Source organism: Sebastes fasciatus, chromosome 9, assembly GCF_043250625.1.
Source record: "Sebastes fasciatus isolate fSebFas1 chromosome 9, fSebFas1.pri, whole genome shotgun sequence".
Taxonomy (NCBI): domain Eukaryota; kingdom Metazoa; phylum Chordata; class Actinopteri; order Perciformes; family Sebastidae; genus Sebastes; species Sebastes fasciatus.
Window position 1 is genome coordinate 2,249,963 of NC_133803.1, and position 16,119 is coordinate 2,266,081.

Below are 16,119 nucleotides of genomic sequence, written 5' to 3' on the forward strand. Positions count from 1 at the left end.
GGCGACACATGATGAACATCTGCGGTCCAGATTCCAGGTTTTCCTGACGGTTTCTCTCAGGTAAATAATGCTGTTTATAGCTCTGTTAGTTAGCTCAGTGTTTACCTCATGCATCAACTCTGTAAACCGTAAACACACACTCTGTTTTACGTCTGTCTTTACAGATCCATCTGTGAGAAATGACCGACAGAATCATCCCAGAGGAGAGCAGACAGCTGTGGGCAGATGGCTCTGTTTACATGGAGATACAAAGCTAACCCGGTAGCATGTAGCTACATGCTAACGGGTTAGCTCTGTTTACATGGAGATATAAAGCTAACCCGGTAGCATGTAGCTAACCCGTTAGCATGTAGCTACATGCTAACGGGTTAGCTACATGCTACCGCTATGACACGGTGTGTAAACACAGCGACCATCAGGGTGGAAAATAGAAGATGTGAAACAGTAGTCAGTTCATTATTTCTGCTAAAAGATAAATGTATGGAAGATCAGAGTAATGGTATATTATTTACAGTAGTAGCTGTCTCTGTGTTACCATGACTACAGACCACCGGAGCTTAGCTTACCATAGTTTACCAGAGCTGAAGACTTTCTCCTGTACCATGTTAACATAACTGCAGGTGGGATGATTACAAATGCTGTGAATAATTAATATTGTCATCTGTCTACTCAAATAAAGTTTGACTGTGAAACAGAAATGTGTTGTGTTGCTTACAAGTCACTATTTACTACCTGTAATCTGCTACATGCATGACATCAAATATATATAATATATAAATATCATCTGTTTAAACAGTGTAATTACATAAAGCCTTTGTGAATGAACATGTTATATTTAGATGATGGGAGTACATGAAGCCTGTTCTGCTGGTTCTTGCAGACTAACTGTAGGGAGCTACTTTGCTCAAGTTAGGTTGAGGAGGAGAGACAGTGACGCGCTGTGGGCCGGGGTCAGCTACTGAAGGTTCTCTCTGGTTCGACCAGGAAACCCTCACGTGACTTGCATTCCCTAATGACGTCAAGATACAAGGAAAAAAGCGAATTTTTTTTCTGCACCCATTTCCGGACAAACGGAGGAGGAGAAAAAGAGAGAGGATGGTCTTTTATGATACTATGGTGGCCTGTAGACACACTGGGGACAGATATTGATGTTTAAAAGACATGGAAAAGTGCATTTTGCATAATAGGTGACCTTTAACTTTATAGCCCACTTCTACTCCACTACATCACAGAATGAAATGTTGTACTTTTTACTTCAGTTTTTTATTTATTTGACAATATTAGATACTATGTGCAGATTCAGATACTTAATACTAAACAAAAATCAACTAATAAACTGTGTATTATTAAGGGGACTGTTTGTAACTTTTTAAGCGTATAAATGTACCGGGTCGGGACACATGCACGCTCGCATATGCGCGCTCATGTGTGGCTGAAGTCCCCACTCCGCTGCCTACTTGCCTTCACTAACACACCGCACGCGTTCTCGCTGTCTCGCTCCACCTCTAGACGTGAACGCGCGCTCACTCCACACTGCAGAAGAGTTAGTTTAGCTCTGAGAATATCTAGTGAATCTACAGTGGACTTTTGTGCAGAAATAACTGCTGCAGCTCCTCCAGACCAACAGAGGTTTCCCGTGTCTTGTGAAGTGACGGGGCTCCGCAGCGAGAAACGTTGTCGTCTCCGACTGGGTGCCGTTGTCTCCCTGCTCCCTCTGGCTGCGGTCAGGAGGCGATAACGTTTCTCGCTGCGGAGCCCCGCTGCTTCAGCTCCGACTAAAACTCCGGTGTCTCCCTCCGGGCGCAGTCGGGAGGCGATACCGTTTCTCTTCCTGCTTCAGCTGAGGCATGAAAAGCCAAAACTAGGATCAGCAGTGATTCATGGAGAGACCTTTGTCTGGTCAGCTAACATTACTGCCAAGCAGCTGAAATATAGAGTGATATTGTGCTTTTAGCTGACGTGTGTCGCCTCACTGATTTGAACGATGCTCGTTCATGTCTATGTAGAGTGAGCAAGCGCGAGCCCGACGCTGACTTTAGTTGACTTAACGGCCACAGGTGTCGCTGTTAACAAGACATTTCTGAAAGTTACAAATAGTCCCTTTAAGTAGTATATCATTATTAAGCATATAAATTAGTTCAAATGAGCACCTTTATCAGCTGCAACATTGAAGTGATGAACACATTAATGCATCAATAATTATAATACAATAATATACCATAATATATATTATTGTGAAATGGAGCATTCTGCATAATGAGTAGGATACTTTTACTTTTGGTACTTTAAGTATATATTTGATGCGAATACTTTTGTACTTCAGTAACATTTTGAAGGTAGGGCATTTACTTCTCGCTGAGTATTTTTACACTGTGGTATTACTTTTACTTAAAGTGGCAGTAGTCAGTATATTTTTGGCGTCATTGGGCAAAAATGTCATAATAACCTTTCAGCATATTGTAATTCAAGTGTTCTGGGAGAAAACTAGACTTCTGCTCCTCCTCATGGCTCTGTTTTCAGACTTTAGAACATCTAGCCCACCAATCAAAGGTCATTTCGGAGAGAGAGCGTTCCTATTGGCTGTGCTGCGGTCATGTGACCAGAACTTGGTGTTCAATTCAATTCAATTCATTTCAATTAAATTTATTTTTGTATAGCGTCTCTCTCTCCCCCTTTCCAAGACTCTATCCACTGTCCTATTAATAAAAACGCTTAAAAAATGCCCCCAAAAAAAATAACTTTAAAAAAAAAAAAAAAAGCAAGATAATGCTTTTTTTTTACAGGTGAAACTGGGAATACATTGTAAACTAAAGCTGTGCCCTTAAAACTGCCTGTGCTTTGAGCCTGAAAAGTGGCTATTATATGGAACTTTTTGTTAAAGGAATATACTGTACAGTAGGTCAACGTATTCTCATACAACAGTTCGTATGTTATCTTACGAAAAAGTTATTCCTCCTTTTTTGTTTGTTTTCCTACGAATGTCTAGCAACACGTGTTAATTGCCGCTCGTTACGTGCATACAGTCTTCACAGGAAACACCTTTCTTAGGTTTAGGCAACAAAACTACTTAGTCAGGTTTAGGAAAAGATCAATTTGGTCAGGATTAGGCAACAGAACTACTTATTCAGGTTTAGGAAAAGAACAACTTGGTTAGGATTAGGCAACAGAACTACTTATTCAGGTTTAGGAAAAGATTGACTTTGTTAGGATTAGGCAACAGAACTACTTATTTAGGTTTAGGAAAAGATCGTGGTTTGGCTTAAATAAGTCAGGAAATGGCGTTACTTCTGTACTGTACGTCAGTTACAAATACATCAACATTGACTTTTGGATTCACACAGGACATGAACGCCGGTCTCATGGGCGAAAAGTCCTGGATTTTTTGACCCACCCATCCACCCCAACATCCTCCCTACACCGCTCTTTATATTTCCTGGTTCACGATTACGTGAATTGCACACAAATTCATTTCGTGGGATATACACAAATTACAGTGGATCACTTTTCGTAGGTATAGCTACGAACAGTGTATGACACCAACCTGAGTAGGTAGTAGGCAGTGAAAGTATCCATAGTTCTGGCACTGAACTACATTCAACCTGTGCAGCATAAACTGGGTTACAGCTGAGAAATATTGCTCAGCTAATCATCTGTAAAGTAATATTTTCTGAATTTTGATGTCTCTATTCATAATTCATTTATTCACCTGCCTCTGTGGATTGTGGCTTTAAAGAGCATATTTAACTTCTCATGTATCATGTATCTGCTACATTAGATGAAAAATAAAACGCCTCCACTCACATCCAATCATCATCATGGCCACTGCAAAGATTTTCTCTCCGTCTGTGGTCGGGGCGATGTTGCCGAAGCCGATGCTGGTCAGGCTGGTCATGGTAAAGTACAACGAAGTGATGTAGACAGAGTCTTTGTTCGGCCCGCCCTCCCACTTCCCTGAACCGCTGGCGTTGAAGCGATATGGTGTGCCCACCGTCTCAGCTAGGATGTAGAGCCAGCTGTCCATGCGCACAATGTTGGTTTCTTCATCGATAACCTCGTAATCACCGATGCTGAACCTGGAGCGTGGGTCGACAGAAATGGTCAGGAAACAAATAATCAGTTATGTATTAGACATTGCATTTCACAGTTTTGCTTTGAGCTAAATGCTAACAATGTCAACATGCTTCTGTTTAGCCGATAGCTTTTACCATGTTCACCATCGTAGTTTAGCGTGTTAGCGTGCTAACTTTTGCTAAGTACAGCTGAGGATGACGTTATTGTCAGTATTTCTTTTTTCAGGTATTTAGACATAAACCAAAGTATTGAACAGAATTTTGACCTGATGATGGCCCTAGATTAAAAGTCAGAGCAATCTGAGGGAACGTGAAGTGGCAATCCATCCAATAGCTTTTCAGACATTTTAATCAAAACCACAAATGTAAACCTCATCATTAAGGCTCTCGTGGTGAAGGAACTTTCCCTGCGGTGATAATGATTATCTCAGCAGCGCGATACGCGGTATTATTGACTTCTTTTTGGTGCAAATTACTTAATTTATCTTGATTTTAGTGCTATATAAATAAGCTGTATTGTTAGGTATATTGTTGCTTTTAAAGTGAGAAAGATGAGATGCATTGGTTAGATCTGGTTGCTATGTGACGGTTGGTCTTTGTGGTATTTGTCCCGCTTCTCCTCCATTGTGATTAGAGGGCTGGTTAAAAAGTGACAGTGATGAGTGCAGCGTTTTACCCAAAGTTGAATTTTTTTCAACTCTTGGCGACCAGAAAATAACAACAGACTTGAATCTACGCTCAGTGCTTATTCACACTGCTGGTGTTTGTAGCAGAGTGTAAATACACAGCGCTCCCATTGAAAAAAGATGTTAAAAAGAAAAAACGTGAACATAGCGGTTGTGGCGGTTGCTTTCCATCCCCTGCGGTTGGCTTGTCAATAGTGCGGTATTGAAATATTGCGGTTATTACGACAGCCCAACTCATCATGATACTAGAAGAAAACTCAGAGCATCACCAGTCAGTAGGATTCATCCTCTGGGAACCATGAATGTCTGTACAAAATGCGGTGCCACTCCATGGTAACTGCTGACACATTTCACAGGATAAGTGATAGATTTGGCCTGCTGGTGGTACTGGAGGAATGATCAGGCGGTTTGTTTGTTTTCTTTTCTTTTATTCTAAATTGTTTGTGAAATTATTTACAAATCAAAAATTAATTTCATTATCAAGTAAACCCGAATGAGTTGGCTGTTTACATATGAAACCTCTGAGTTAGCTAGCTTCTTGGAGAAAGCCTTGGAGATTAAAAAATAATTCAGTAAATAATGATTTATTTGAGGTGAATCTGATGATGCAGCAAACACTGTTTCCTTTCCTTGTTGTTTTCCTTCCTTCTGCATGTTTCTTTAGGTTTATGTTGATGTGGTGGACATTTAAAAGGAAATACTGTTTGCGCAACACATATGTCCAGTGTTTTTCACCTGTGACCCCTGTCATATGATGCATGTCTCTCAGCAGAGCAACTTTTCTGTTGCATTCAGATCAATTTTAGAGGCCTGAGAAGGTAAAACTAGCAGAATTTTCACAAAAAATAAAACAGAATTTTGTGTAACAGGATTTAGATTTTCTTATTTACTACCCTGGTGATCATTTTTGAACTTTTCGACGCCGCTGCTCGGTGACCATGGCAACAGCAGAACCCACCTTGAGGGAAACGATACAGGAGCTATTTTTATTAGTTTTGGAGCAGCACCAGCCTCATTTATTCAAGTTTGATTATGCTGTCTGGGTCAATAAACAATGTTTATGATGTTGGTTACAGCCTCTTGTGGGATCCCAGTTTGTGAACCACGAGAATAAACATACATGATTCTCGCTTATTTACATTGTTTGAAATCCTGTAGACGGACATCATGTTGAGGTTATGAATATATTACTTGAAGATGACTTGTAATCCTGATTCATGAGAGATGGGTCAAGTGTTTGTCATGACATGAAAATGTGTGAATATGTGTGGAAGTGGGTATTTTGCATAGTTGGAAGTATGTCATAATATAAACATAAAAGTCCATCTGCAAAGGAAGAATTGGTGTTCATCATCAACCGTCACACACTTACTCTGTTTTTATGTATGCAGGACGTTAAGTTGTCATGATGGCATCTGCATCTGTGTGTTTAGACATTCCCATAAACATAATAAATCAACACATGATGGAAACTCAATGCTTCCGCCACACTTGCCCCCCCCCCCCGTAGAGTAGATGATCTGATTAGACTTTGGAGGCCATAAATTTACATATTAATGAGGAGAAGCTAATTCTCTTAGAACCACTCTTTGTGGCTTTAAGGTGCTGAAAATGTACAGTTTTGATGAGTGAAAACAAGCATGTTGACAAAAAAACAACTGCTAATGAATGCATTAATTAGCTTAATCAATGGCTTCATTATATTAATTGGCTCTGCTGTTAATGAATCTCAGCAGTCTATCAGAATGTGTTATGTAATTTATATAAGTACAGTAAATTCAACCTAAAATGTCATGTTTGTCTCTTTTTATTCCCTATTTGATAACTGCATGAATTAATATTGTATATATTATTATTATTATTATATTGTAATATATATATGTATACCCAGCATTATAAAAAGTAATTAAAATGAGCTCCACCCTTACCAGTTATAATATATATTATATTGTAATTCATTCCTAATGCTGCTCAAAGTAATCACAGCCCGGGGCCTCTACCTCTCCTCCTCCGCCGTGCACAGGCACACTCTCCCTCGCTGCAACTGACACAACCACTAAGCTTTATGCAAATGAATGTGTGATGACGTTACCAATATGCAAATGAGCGTATGATGTCATCTGCCGTCCTTTAGCGACTTTTGGAGCTAGTGCTAGCTTCTTTCATTGGAAAAGAGTTGGCTAAACTGCACAGGACACACTGTATTTGGTTTTCCACAGTTACTTTGGTTGTTCCACCGTCCGCCATTTCCGCTACCGGAGGCAACACATTCTCACTGTAGCGAATGATGACTGAATTTATAAGATGAAACTACTTCTGAATCTTCCCAGGTGCTTCTTAAACTCTCCGTGCTGCTGAATGGTACAACAATTCATGGGTTTATGATTAATAATTTGGGGTTATTCATTATAGATACATATTTTGATATTAATTAAAGGTCCCATATTTCAGGTTCATACTTGTATTTTATATTTCTCCCAGAACATGTTTATATGCAGTAATGTTAAAAAAAATCTTTATTTTCCTCATACTGTCTGCCTGAATATACCTGTATTCACCCTCTGTCTGAAACGCTCCGTTTTAGTGCATTTCAACGGAATTGCCACAGAATTGCGTTGCCAGACAACTTCTTGGGTCCATGTTTACTTCCTGTCAGCTGATGTTATTTACATACACTGCAACAGGAAATAAACTGGGATACATTTAGAATGTTTATGTTTAATACCGCGCAATGATCTACATATTGTATATTTGTGACATCACAAATGGACAGAAATCCTAACGGCTTGTTCCAAACGCACAATTTCTGAATACGGGCTGCGTGTATCTGTCCGTATATTGAGCGTTTCAATACTTTCACAGTATTTATACAGCACTTAAACCTGCTTTATAATATAAAAGACATGAAATCTCAATTTTAACAATATGGGACCTTTAACGATTGAGTATTAATCTGCTCTATGCAATAATGCTACACGCTACATCACTCCCAACTTGTCAAATACCAAGGCTTGGTCAGTGGCCCTAAGCTTTAAACTTTGACATTCTAGGTACCCCTCTAGCATGTTTGATGCATGTCATGGTCGGTGTGTCCATATACATACATTACATGCATAGTGTCTTTTCAAAATAAACTTCTGTCTTCAAAGGAAGTTAGATTTAGGCAACAAAACCATTTAGGCCCTGTTCACACCTGGTATTAAGATGCGTCCTCAGTGATCCAATCACAAGTGGACAGCTTTAAGTACGTCTGTTCACACCTGGCATTAAAATGAGTCTCCACATGCATCTTGAGTGGCCACTTGTGATCCGATCTCACTTTCCCACCCCATATGCAAATAAACACGTAGTAAACACACGACTAATACAGCAGCCGTTGTGACGTAATATTACAGGAATGTCAGTAGTAATATCCTACATATTCACTAATTCTGCTACTTTGTATCAAAATAAAAGATATTGTACCGGCGGTCCCCGGGGACCGCTGCTTTTGCCAGACAACAGCCTGTAGGGGTACAGAGCTCCAGAGAGCCGGGGAGGACAGAGAACAGGCGGCCGGGCGGTCGGGTGTCAGCTCCGTGCAAAGCAACGGAACAAAAACACCGACACATCTCCGACAGTATGATAATAATGCACTTCGCGTGCCTAGTCTACATCCAGTAGAGCACAGAGGCCGATTCCATGCTGACAAGCGCCCGTGTCTGCCTGTTTATTCACCTGAGGGGCGTGGTGATCCCGCGGATCCCAGCTGGACATTAGATGAGTAGGAGGTCCTTAATGTGGACCAGGACACATTCACTACACACTGCTAAAAGAATGTTGTCATATGTGGCCCAGACCACCTCTGAATGTGGTCTGAAAGATCCGATCTCAATGCGTCTTCAATGCATCTTGAGTGTGTTCACACCTGTACTTAAAGCTGTCCACTTGTGATCAGATCACTGAGGACGCATGTTAATACCAGGTGTGAACAGGGCCTTAGTTAGGGTTACGAAAAGGCCGTGGTTGACGTTAACTTGACTGAATAACAACTCACATGACTACCGCGCATAGCGACCCACCTGACCAACAAATGACCAACAAGCCGCGTGACTAACGACTGATGTGACGAAATAAGTCGAAGTTGACTTTTAGTTTCACACGGGACCCAAACAGTCGTCTCCTGGGTGAAAGTCCTGTGTTTGTTTGACCCATCCATCACAAAAGCAGACTATAGCGTATAGGGCTGGGTATCGTTTAAAAAATGAGTCAGTAATACCAGTACACTTGAAGCGATACCGATACCAACAGAGTACTTTAATCGATACCCATCATGTGAATGGAAGCTGTGTGTGTGTCCCACTGGCTAGCTAATCGTCGCTGCATTGCACAGCGCTCATACAGCGGTTACCACTGATAACGCCTACCCCTGACCCACGGGCTGCGGGATCGTGTTGTAACGGCTGACATCCGATTCTCTCCCAGGTTCAGTGTTATCTCTGTCAGCATGTGTTGCCGTCGTTATCGCTGTAAGCACCGTTAGCTGCTAGCCACCGGCTCAGACATCTCGTTGTGTGCAGGCAGTATGGGTTGTAGCTGCTGCAGTAGTGGGCCAATCACGCATCGTAATAAATCGTTTGACTGGAGACGTTTCAATACTACTTGGTACTGGGTTGTTGTGGTCAATACCTTAAAGGTAACGAGTACCGATACCCAGCCATAATTGCGTACTTTATACTACGTCAGTTGCTTTGAGCGTCTAATAATGACGCGGTGGGTGAGAAAGTCGAAAGCCCAGTGCATTGCATACAGACACTAAAGGGCGTCGGTATCAGACGCTGAGGGGCACTGATCAAGCTGCGGTATTTGACGAGTTGGGAGTGAGACCAAGTTGACTGGGGATAGTAATTGCAAAGAACTTACATAGATACTCTTTGGTAACTGGGCATAGCTACTAACTGGGCATAGCTCTATCCTCTTCCTCTTTTGGTTGGGCAATGGTTAAAGCACTTCCTTTGTGCCGTAAATGGAGCCTTTTCCTGAGAGACTGTAACTGGTGGCAGACAGAATGGCAGAGTAGTGGAAGCGAGGCTTATAGGGAAGCAATCTAATAATATAATAATGATCGTATCATTATTCTATAGACATTACGTTGGGCAATCAACCTTTATTTCATTATGATAAGTTAAAGCAGAAAACTTGCCCATTGCCACTTTAATAAAAAAAAAAAAATGTCATGAACATACCAAATGCAGGCCAGCCAGTGAGCAGCCAGTCCAAAAACACACACCAGCAGGACCAGTACAGCCGCCCCGTACTCAATGTAGTGATCCAGTTTACGGGCAACCCGACCCAGACGGAGAAGCCGGACCACTTTAAGTGAGCTGAACAGACTGCTGATACCCTAAAACAGGAGTGAAAGGGGAGAGAGACAGAAAGACATACGCATACATCAGAAACAATATTTATACAAGACAAGGAGTATAATTCATATATATTTTTTATTATTATCTCTGTTATGTCTGTTTGTGAATTAAAGTTAATGTTACCCTGAACGTATATTAATAATAGCAAAATGATGCGATCTGATACATGGTGACACTTAACTTTAAGTCCCCCTTATTTAGCATTTATAAGCACTATATTAACAGTTAATAAACGGTTTATAACACACTATAATGTAGTTGTATGCAACTATAAAGACATTTATGTAATCAAATTAAGTGTTTATTGATGTACAGTGTTTGTCAGCAATTATAAATGAACCTATGAAGACATGTTCTATAATTACAGCTGTGTTTTATTATATCAGTTGTGGCGGTTGCTTTCCATCCCCTGCGGTTGGCTTGTCAATAGTGCGGTATTGAAATATTGCGGTTATTACGACAGCCCGACTCATCATGACACTAGAAGAAAACTCAGAGCATCACCAGTCAGCAGGATTCATCCTCTGGGAACCATGAATGTCAATGAATGTACAACATGTGGTGCCACTCCATGGTAACTGTTGAGATATTTCACAGGATGAGGGAAAGATTGGACCTGCTGGTGGTACTGGAGGAATGATCAGACGGTTCGTTTGTTTTTATTTTATTTTATTCTAAATTGTTTGTGTAATTATTTACAGATCCAAAACTAACCTCTGAGTTAGCTAGCTTCTTGGAGAAAGCCTTGGAGATTAAAACAGTAAATAATGATTTATTTGAGGTGAATCTGATGATGCAGCAAACACTCTTTACTGTCCTTGTTGTTTTCCTTCCTTCTGCATGTTTTTGGGGTTTATGTTGATGTGGTGGACATTTGAAAGGAAATACTGTTCGCGCAACACATCTGTCCAGTGTTTTTCACCTGCACCGAGCACTATATTAACAATTATAAACTGTTTATAACACACTATAGTGTAGTTGTATGCAGCTATGAAGACATTTATGTAATTAAATTAAGTGTTTATTGATGTACAGTGTTTGTCTGCAATTATAAATCAACCTATGAAGACATGTTCTATAACTACAGCTGTGTTTTATTATATTGTTATTTATCTTGTTATACACCACATATGGTGCCAACAGGAGGAGTTATAGTTGTTGACAAAAACATTATAAACACTTATATCTGCTTACAACTACATTATAGTGTGTTATCAACCGTAAGTGCTAAATAGGGGAGAGGGGGTTGAAATAAAGTGTTGTTGTATAATCAGAGTATAGTCCTAGTTTTTTGCTTTAGTACATTTGCTATTTAAAAAATTAGTTATTTATGTTTTTATTATTCTATTTTCCTATCTATATCTTTGTGTGTCCTTATGTTGCTTTTGTTTCATGACTCGTGAGTGACTTGGCTGCTGTAACGCTGCAGTTTCCCACTGGGATTAATAAAGCGCACGCTGGATAAAATTAACTTTGATAGCTCCTTGTGTGAAGAAATACTCAGCGAGATCTAATACATAGTACAGAAAATATGATGTGCAGTATTTGTTTTTTTCTCTTATTTGTAATGGGTTTAAATTTTAAAACTTCAGATTTAGCAAACCTGAGGAGAATGTGACAACTGTTAAATTGCAAGTATCTGCCTCAATCTGCTTTCACTTGAAAAAGTATCATATAAAAGTAGAAACCCACTGTGAACATAAAGGAATGATGAAGTGATGAACTTCTGTGTTTGCTCAGGGTCTGCCTTCCACATCAGATATTTAACAAAAAACACCTTATATCAGAACACTTTAAAGCATTTTAAAGTCTCATTATGAAAGTGTATGAACCTACAGCAAATGTGATATGAACAGACAGAATATACAAACAAGACAAGGGAAAACACAAGATTCACAGTTAACATATGCTGAGCTGATTTAAAAAAAAAAAAATTCTGTGCAATGTGATGAAATTTCACAATATCTAGCGGTTACATAACCAGCAGCTAAATGTCTACTCAGCTTAACTCTATATATTGAAACACCCACTCAAACAGACAATTGCAGTCCCATCAGTTTGCTGCTGGTAGGTCTATTCTGTGTGTGTGTGTGTGTGTGTGTGTGTGTGTGTGTGTTGGGAGAGTTATTGATTTGCTAATGTGCTGTGGTATGCAATGCGAGTACAACTGCAGTGCTCGCTGTCACTTGATCTGATCTAGCTGCTTGCCAGACACCTCAGCTTCCCTCAAATCACTTTACAGACCTGAGCTCCAACACAATTCAATTAGCAGTGCAATCATGTTTTTGAGTTGTGCTGCAAACTCTGCAAACACAAGTTGGGAGAAAAGCGCATCACTCAATAGATATAAAAAGAGATTTCATTAAAGGAATAGTTACACATTTTGGGGAAATGTGCGCATTGGCTTTCTTGCCAAGAGTTAGATGAGTTTTCTGTACTCGAAATCTGAGGCATAAGCCAGCAGGTGAATAAATAAACCCACCCTCCAGCATAGGTCAGCAGTTAACACAATGGAGTTCATTTTTGTTTTTTGACATAGAAATGAAAAAAAACGTCTGTTTGTGGTTTTTAAGGGAGTGACGTGCTACCCACTGCTAACAATCTTTATGCTAAGCTAGGCTAAAAGGGCCGTAATCAAACTGGGAGCATTGCCATGAGACGCTCCCGCTTATTTGACTCTTTCCTTTACTACCTGTGTGTTAGAGCTAGAACTAGCAGCTCAGGTTAGCATAAGGACTGGAAGCAGGAAGAAAACTTACTCTGTTCATAGACCAAAAATACTCCCACTAACCCCTCTAAGGCTCACTAATTCAAATGGATCTTCCTTGTTTAATCAAAACACAAAGAGAAATGAAAATATGACAATTTGTGATTTTACAGGGAGCTACATGCTAGCTGATTCATCCTGCTAAAAGTCTTTATGCTAATTTAGGCTAACTGGGCTGGAATCAAACTGGCGACATTATTCGTCTTCCTGCTGAGTCGGAAATAAAAGAGAGTTCATTAAAAGGTTAGACAAGATCTTAAGGTTAGATAAGATTAACACCATAGTCATCTCAGCGTTGGAGTTAGGGGACAGTTAGCGGTAGCTTAGCCTAGCACAGGCCTAAAGACTGGAGGCAGGAAACAGCTTGCCTGGCTCTCCCCGAAGTTTGAAAATACACCCACCAACACCTCCAAATCCTACTAATTAACACAATGTATTTTCATTGTTTCATTTTCATATGTACAAATGTAAAAGCAATGTGTAGTTTTATGGGGAGCAGCATGTGATAGGTGTGGGGGGGGGATTCCACAATACTGCCATAAAGAGGATCCGCCGTTATGCTGGCTTTGCTTTTTTCACACTAAACAAAACACCGTTGGCATGATGCCACCCCAGTGTGTGATTTTAGATAGCACGCCAGCAGCGCGGGGGGAAAAGGGGTTAAGCAACCCTCGATACTTTTTAGTGAGCTCACCCGAACCCGCCCGACCCGTGAGTTGTGGGTCGACCCGTGCATCACTATCACTGTGGCTTTGAAAAAGCAGCTTTTTCATCGCACTTGGGCAAGAAAGCAAATAAGCATATTTACCAAAATGTCAAAGTATTCCTTTAAGGAATAGAGTCATCATTGTGTAAAAGTAGTTTAATTACCTGTTAAGCTATTATTTAAAAAGTACCATTATTTTTGGAAACAACTGAATTCATTATGCAGAAGAAGGCAGTAAACTCCCTCAAACACTTCCCCCCTCTCTTTAGTTGAATGCCTCCTTCATTATCCTACTAGATATTATTTAGTTTAGTAACAAGGTTCATTTACTATTAAGATTTTTTTGGGGCTTTTCATGACTTTTGGTGCATGTTGGCTTGAAAGATGAAGATGAAGTTAAATATGTAATTGTAATTCCACGACAACTAAGCAAACTCTATCTGCTGAAAAAGATCTTGTGATAGGATCGAAAGCTTCTCCAGCTACTAAATGGACCTTGAGGTGATATTGTTTATCAAAGTACTATGGAAGTAGGTGTTGGAGTTTTTCAAATACTTCATTTTGGAAAGGAGATATCCATGTTTTTAAAAAATTACTTTTAACCATCATAAAACATTGAGTAGCTGGTAGTGTATTAAATATTATGAGCAACATTTTTCTATTTTCGGTTCAAATAAAGCTTAAAATAGCAGTTAATAAGAAAGTGATCAAAAGTGTATAGGATTTTTAAACTTTCCGTTGTGCAAGAACTTGCTGGCAACTATTTTATGTTTCGTATGATAACATATTCTACAATGTCAAATATTAAAACATCATAATGAAAAGTCATACATTTCAGCTTCTGACACCTGAAGTTAGCCAAATAGGAAACTCAAGAAAAGAGGTCGTCAAAACTGGCTAAAAGAAAGGTGGTTCTTATAATGTGCAGCACACTATGTTCAAAACTCCCGCTTTTAAAGCAGATTTTCAATCCCAGGATGACTTTTATTTTGAAATTTTAACACATTGCTGCAGTCAATTTATCACAGATGACATGTTTGTTACTGCTGACGTGAGGACCGAATCAGCTCTCATGCAGCTTTAATGCGGCTGTTGCTCATTTTCAAATTGTACTGTAGAACATAATCTGATAGATGTTATCTCCTGGCAATGAAAAGCTTTAGCAGGGAAAAAACACAAGCAGCACAAATCTTAACTTGCATCTGTGACATTTATTTCATGCGTTGATGCTTCTGCTGTCGTACTCTCATCGAGCACCACAGCTGAAATGTTGGCGCAAGAATAAATGTCACAGGAAATGTTGACTATTGCTGTTAAAGCTGCAGTAGGCAGTATATTTTTGGGAACATTGGGCAAAAATCCATAATAACCTTTCAGCATATTGTAATTCAATGTTCTGAGAGATAACTAGACTTCTGCTCCTCCTCATGGCTCTGTTTTCAGACTTTAGAACATCTAGCCTGTGACGGGAGACTTTGACCAATCACAGGTCATTTCAGAGAGAGAGAGAGAGAGTGTTCCTATTGGCTGTTCATTCAACGGAGGCAGCTCTAAATCACTTGCAAACTTTCCTTTCCTCCGGTCTGTGAAATCTTGCAGATGCCGTTAGGAGCACCGGAGGACACCGGAGGACACCGGAGGACACCGGAGGACACAGAGGCACCTGATTTTTTTCAGATTACCTGTCTCACGCTCTACTGTCAGGATATAGTGACCGTTTTATGAAAAATAACTTTTTTAAATGATATTTGCTCCATTTCTACCCACTGCAGCTTTCAAGCCTGATGGAGTTTAGCCTATAGAACGTGTTCGTCAAGTGTGCATGTGTGTTACCAAGTAAAATAAAACACAAAACGGTTCATAATCATATTCTAATCAAACTGAAGCCTACTTGAGTGACAGCTCGGTGGTTCCAATTCTTCTCATCACGTCCCATGCATGAATACAGGCAGAAGAGGGTGGGGGAGGCCATGCAAACAGAACGGATGAAAAAGAAGAAAAACAAAAATGAAGCACAAGTAAGAGAGAAGACACTTGATCAGTGGTAAGCGATGAATAAACATGACAAATAATATTCAATAAAGGCTTCAAATAAAAAGAAACATAAAACCTTCTCTGTGTTTGTAAAGCATGTGCAGTATGACCGAAGCATGCACTAACAGCTCCATTAGCTTTTTCAGCTTTTTGCAGCAACATGAAGTGGCCTCATTTGCTGTTGTTTTGGGTTATCGGTCATTAGAAACTGAAATGATACAACGACTCTGGTTCCGTCAGTTTTGAGGTGACGTACGCCTCTTTAAGATTGCCGAGAACAACTTTGACTTGTCATTAATGATCTTAACCTCCCCTGTTTGGAAACCTGTTGGGGAAAACAGCCATCAAAGTTATTCATGTCAGTCGTTAAGGTCTGTAGCAGCGGCGAGATGTTTGGGCTCCCGCTTTAATAACTACTACCCGCTCTCATTTACACTTGCCATGGATTGCC

At 40.0% G+C, this 16,119-nt stretch overlaps 1 protein-coding gene across 5 annotated transcripts in view; it reads right to left on the minus strand.

Moving 5' to 3' along the window:
- The window catches only part of kcnh1a (potassium voltage-gated channel, subfamily H (eag-related), member 1a), a 66,069-nt gene that overhangs the window by 21,850 nt on the left and 28,100 nt on the right, over positions 1–16,119 (minus strand). For 3 of the 5 annotated variants that reach the window (XM_074645276.1, XM_074645280.1, XM_074645275.1), the window contains 3 exons: positions 15,526–15,552; positions 9,982–10,139; positions 3,802–4,073 (listed from right to left, as the gene is read on the minus strand). In XM_074645276.1, coding sequence (XP_074501377.1) covers positions 3,802–4,073; positions 9,982–10,139; positions 15,526–15,552 — 457 coding nt within the window. The remainder of the gene's footprint in view (positions 1–3,801; positions 4,074–9,981; positions 10,140–15,525; positions 15,553–16,119) is intronic. The other 2 variants (XM_074645278.1, XM_074645277.1) reach the window with 1 other exon arrangement.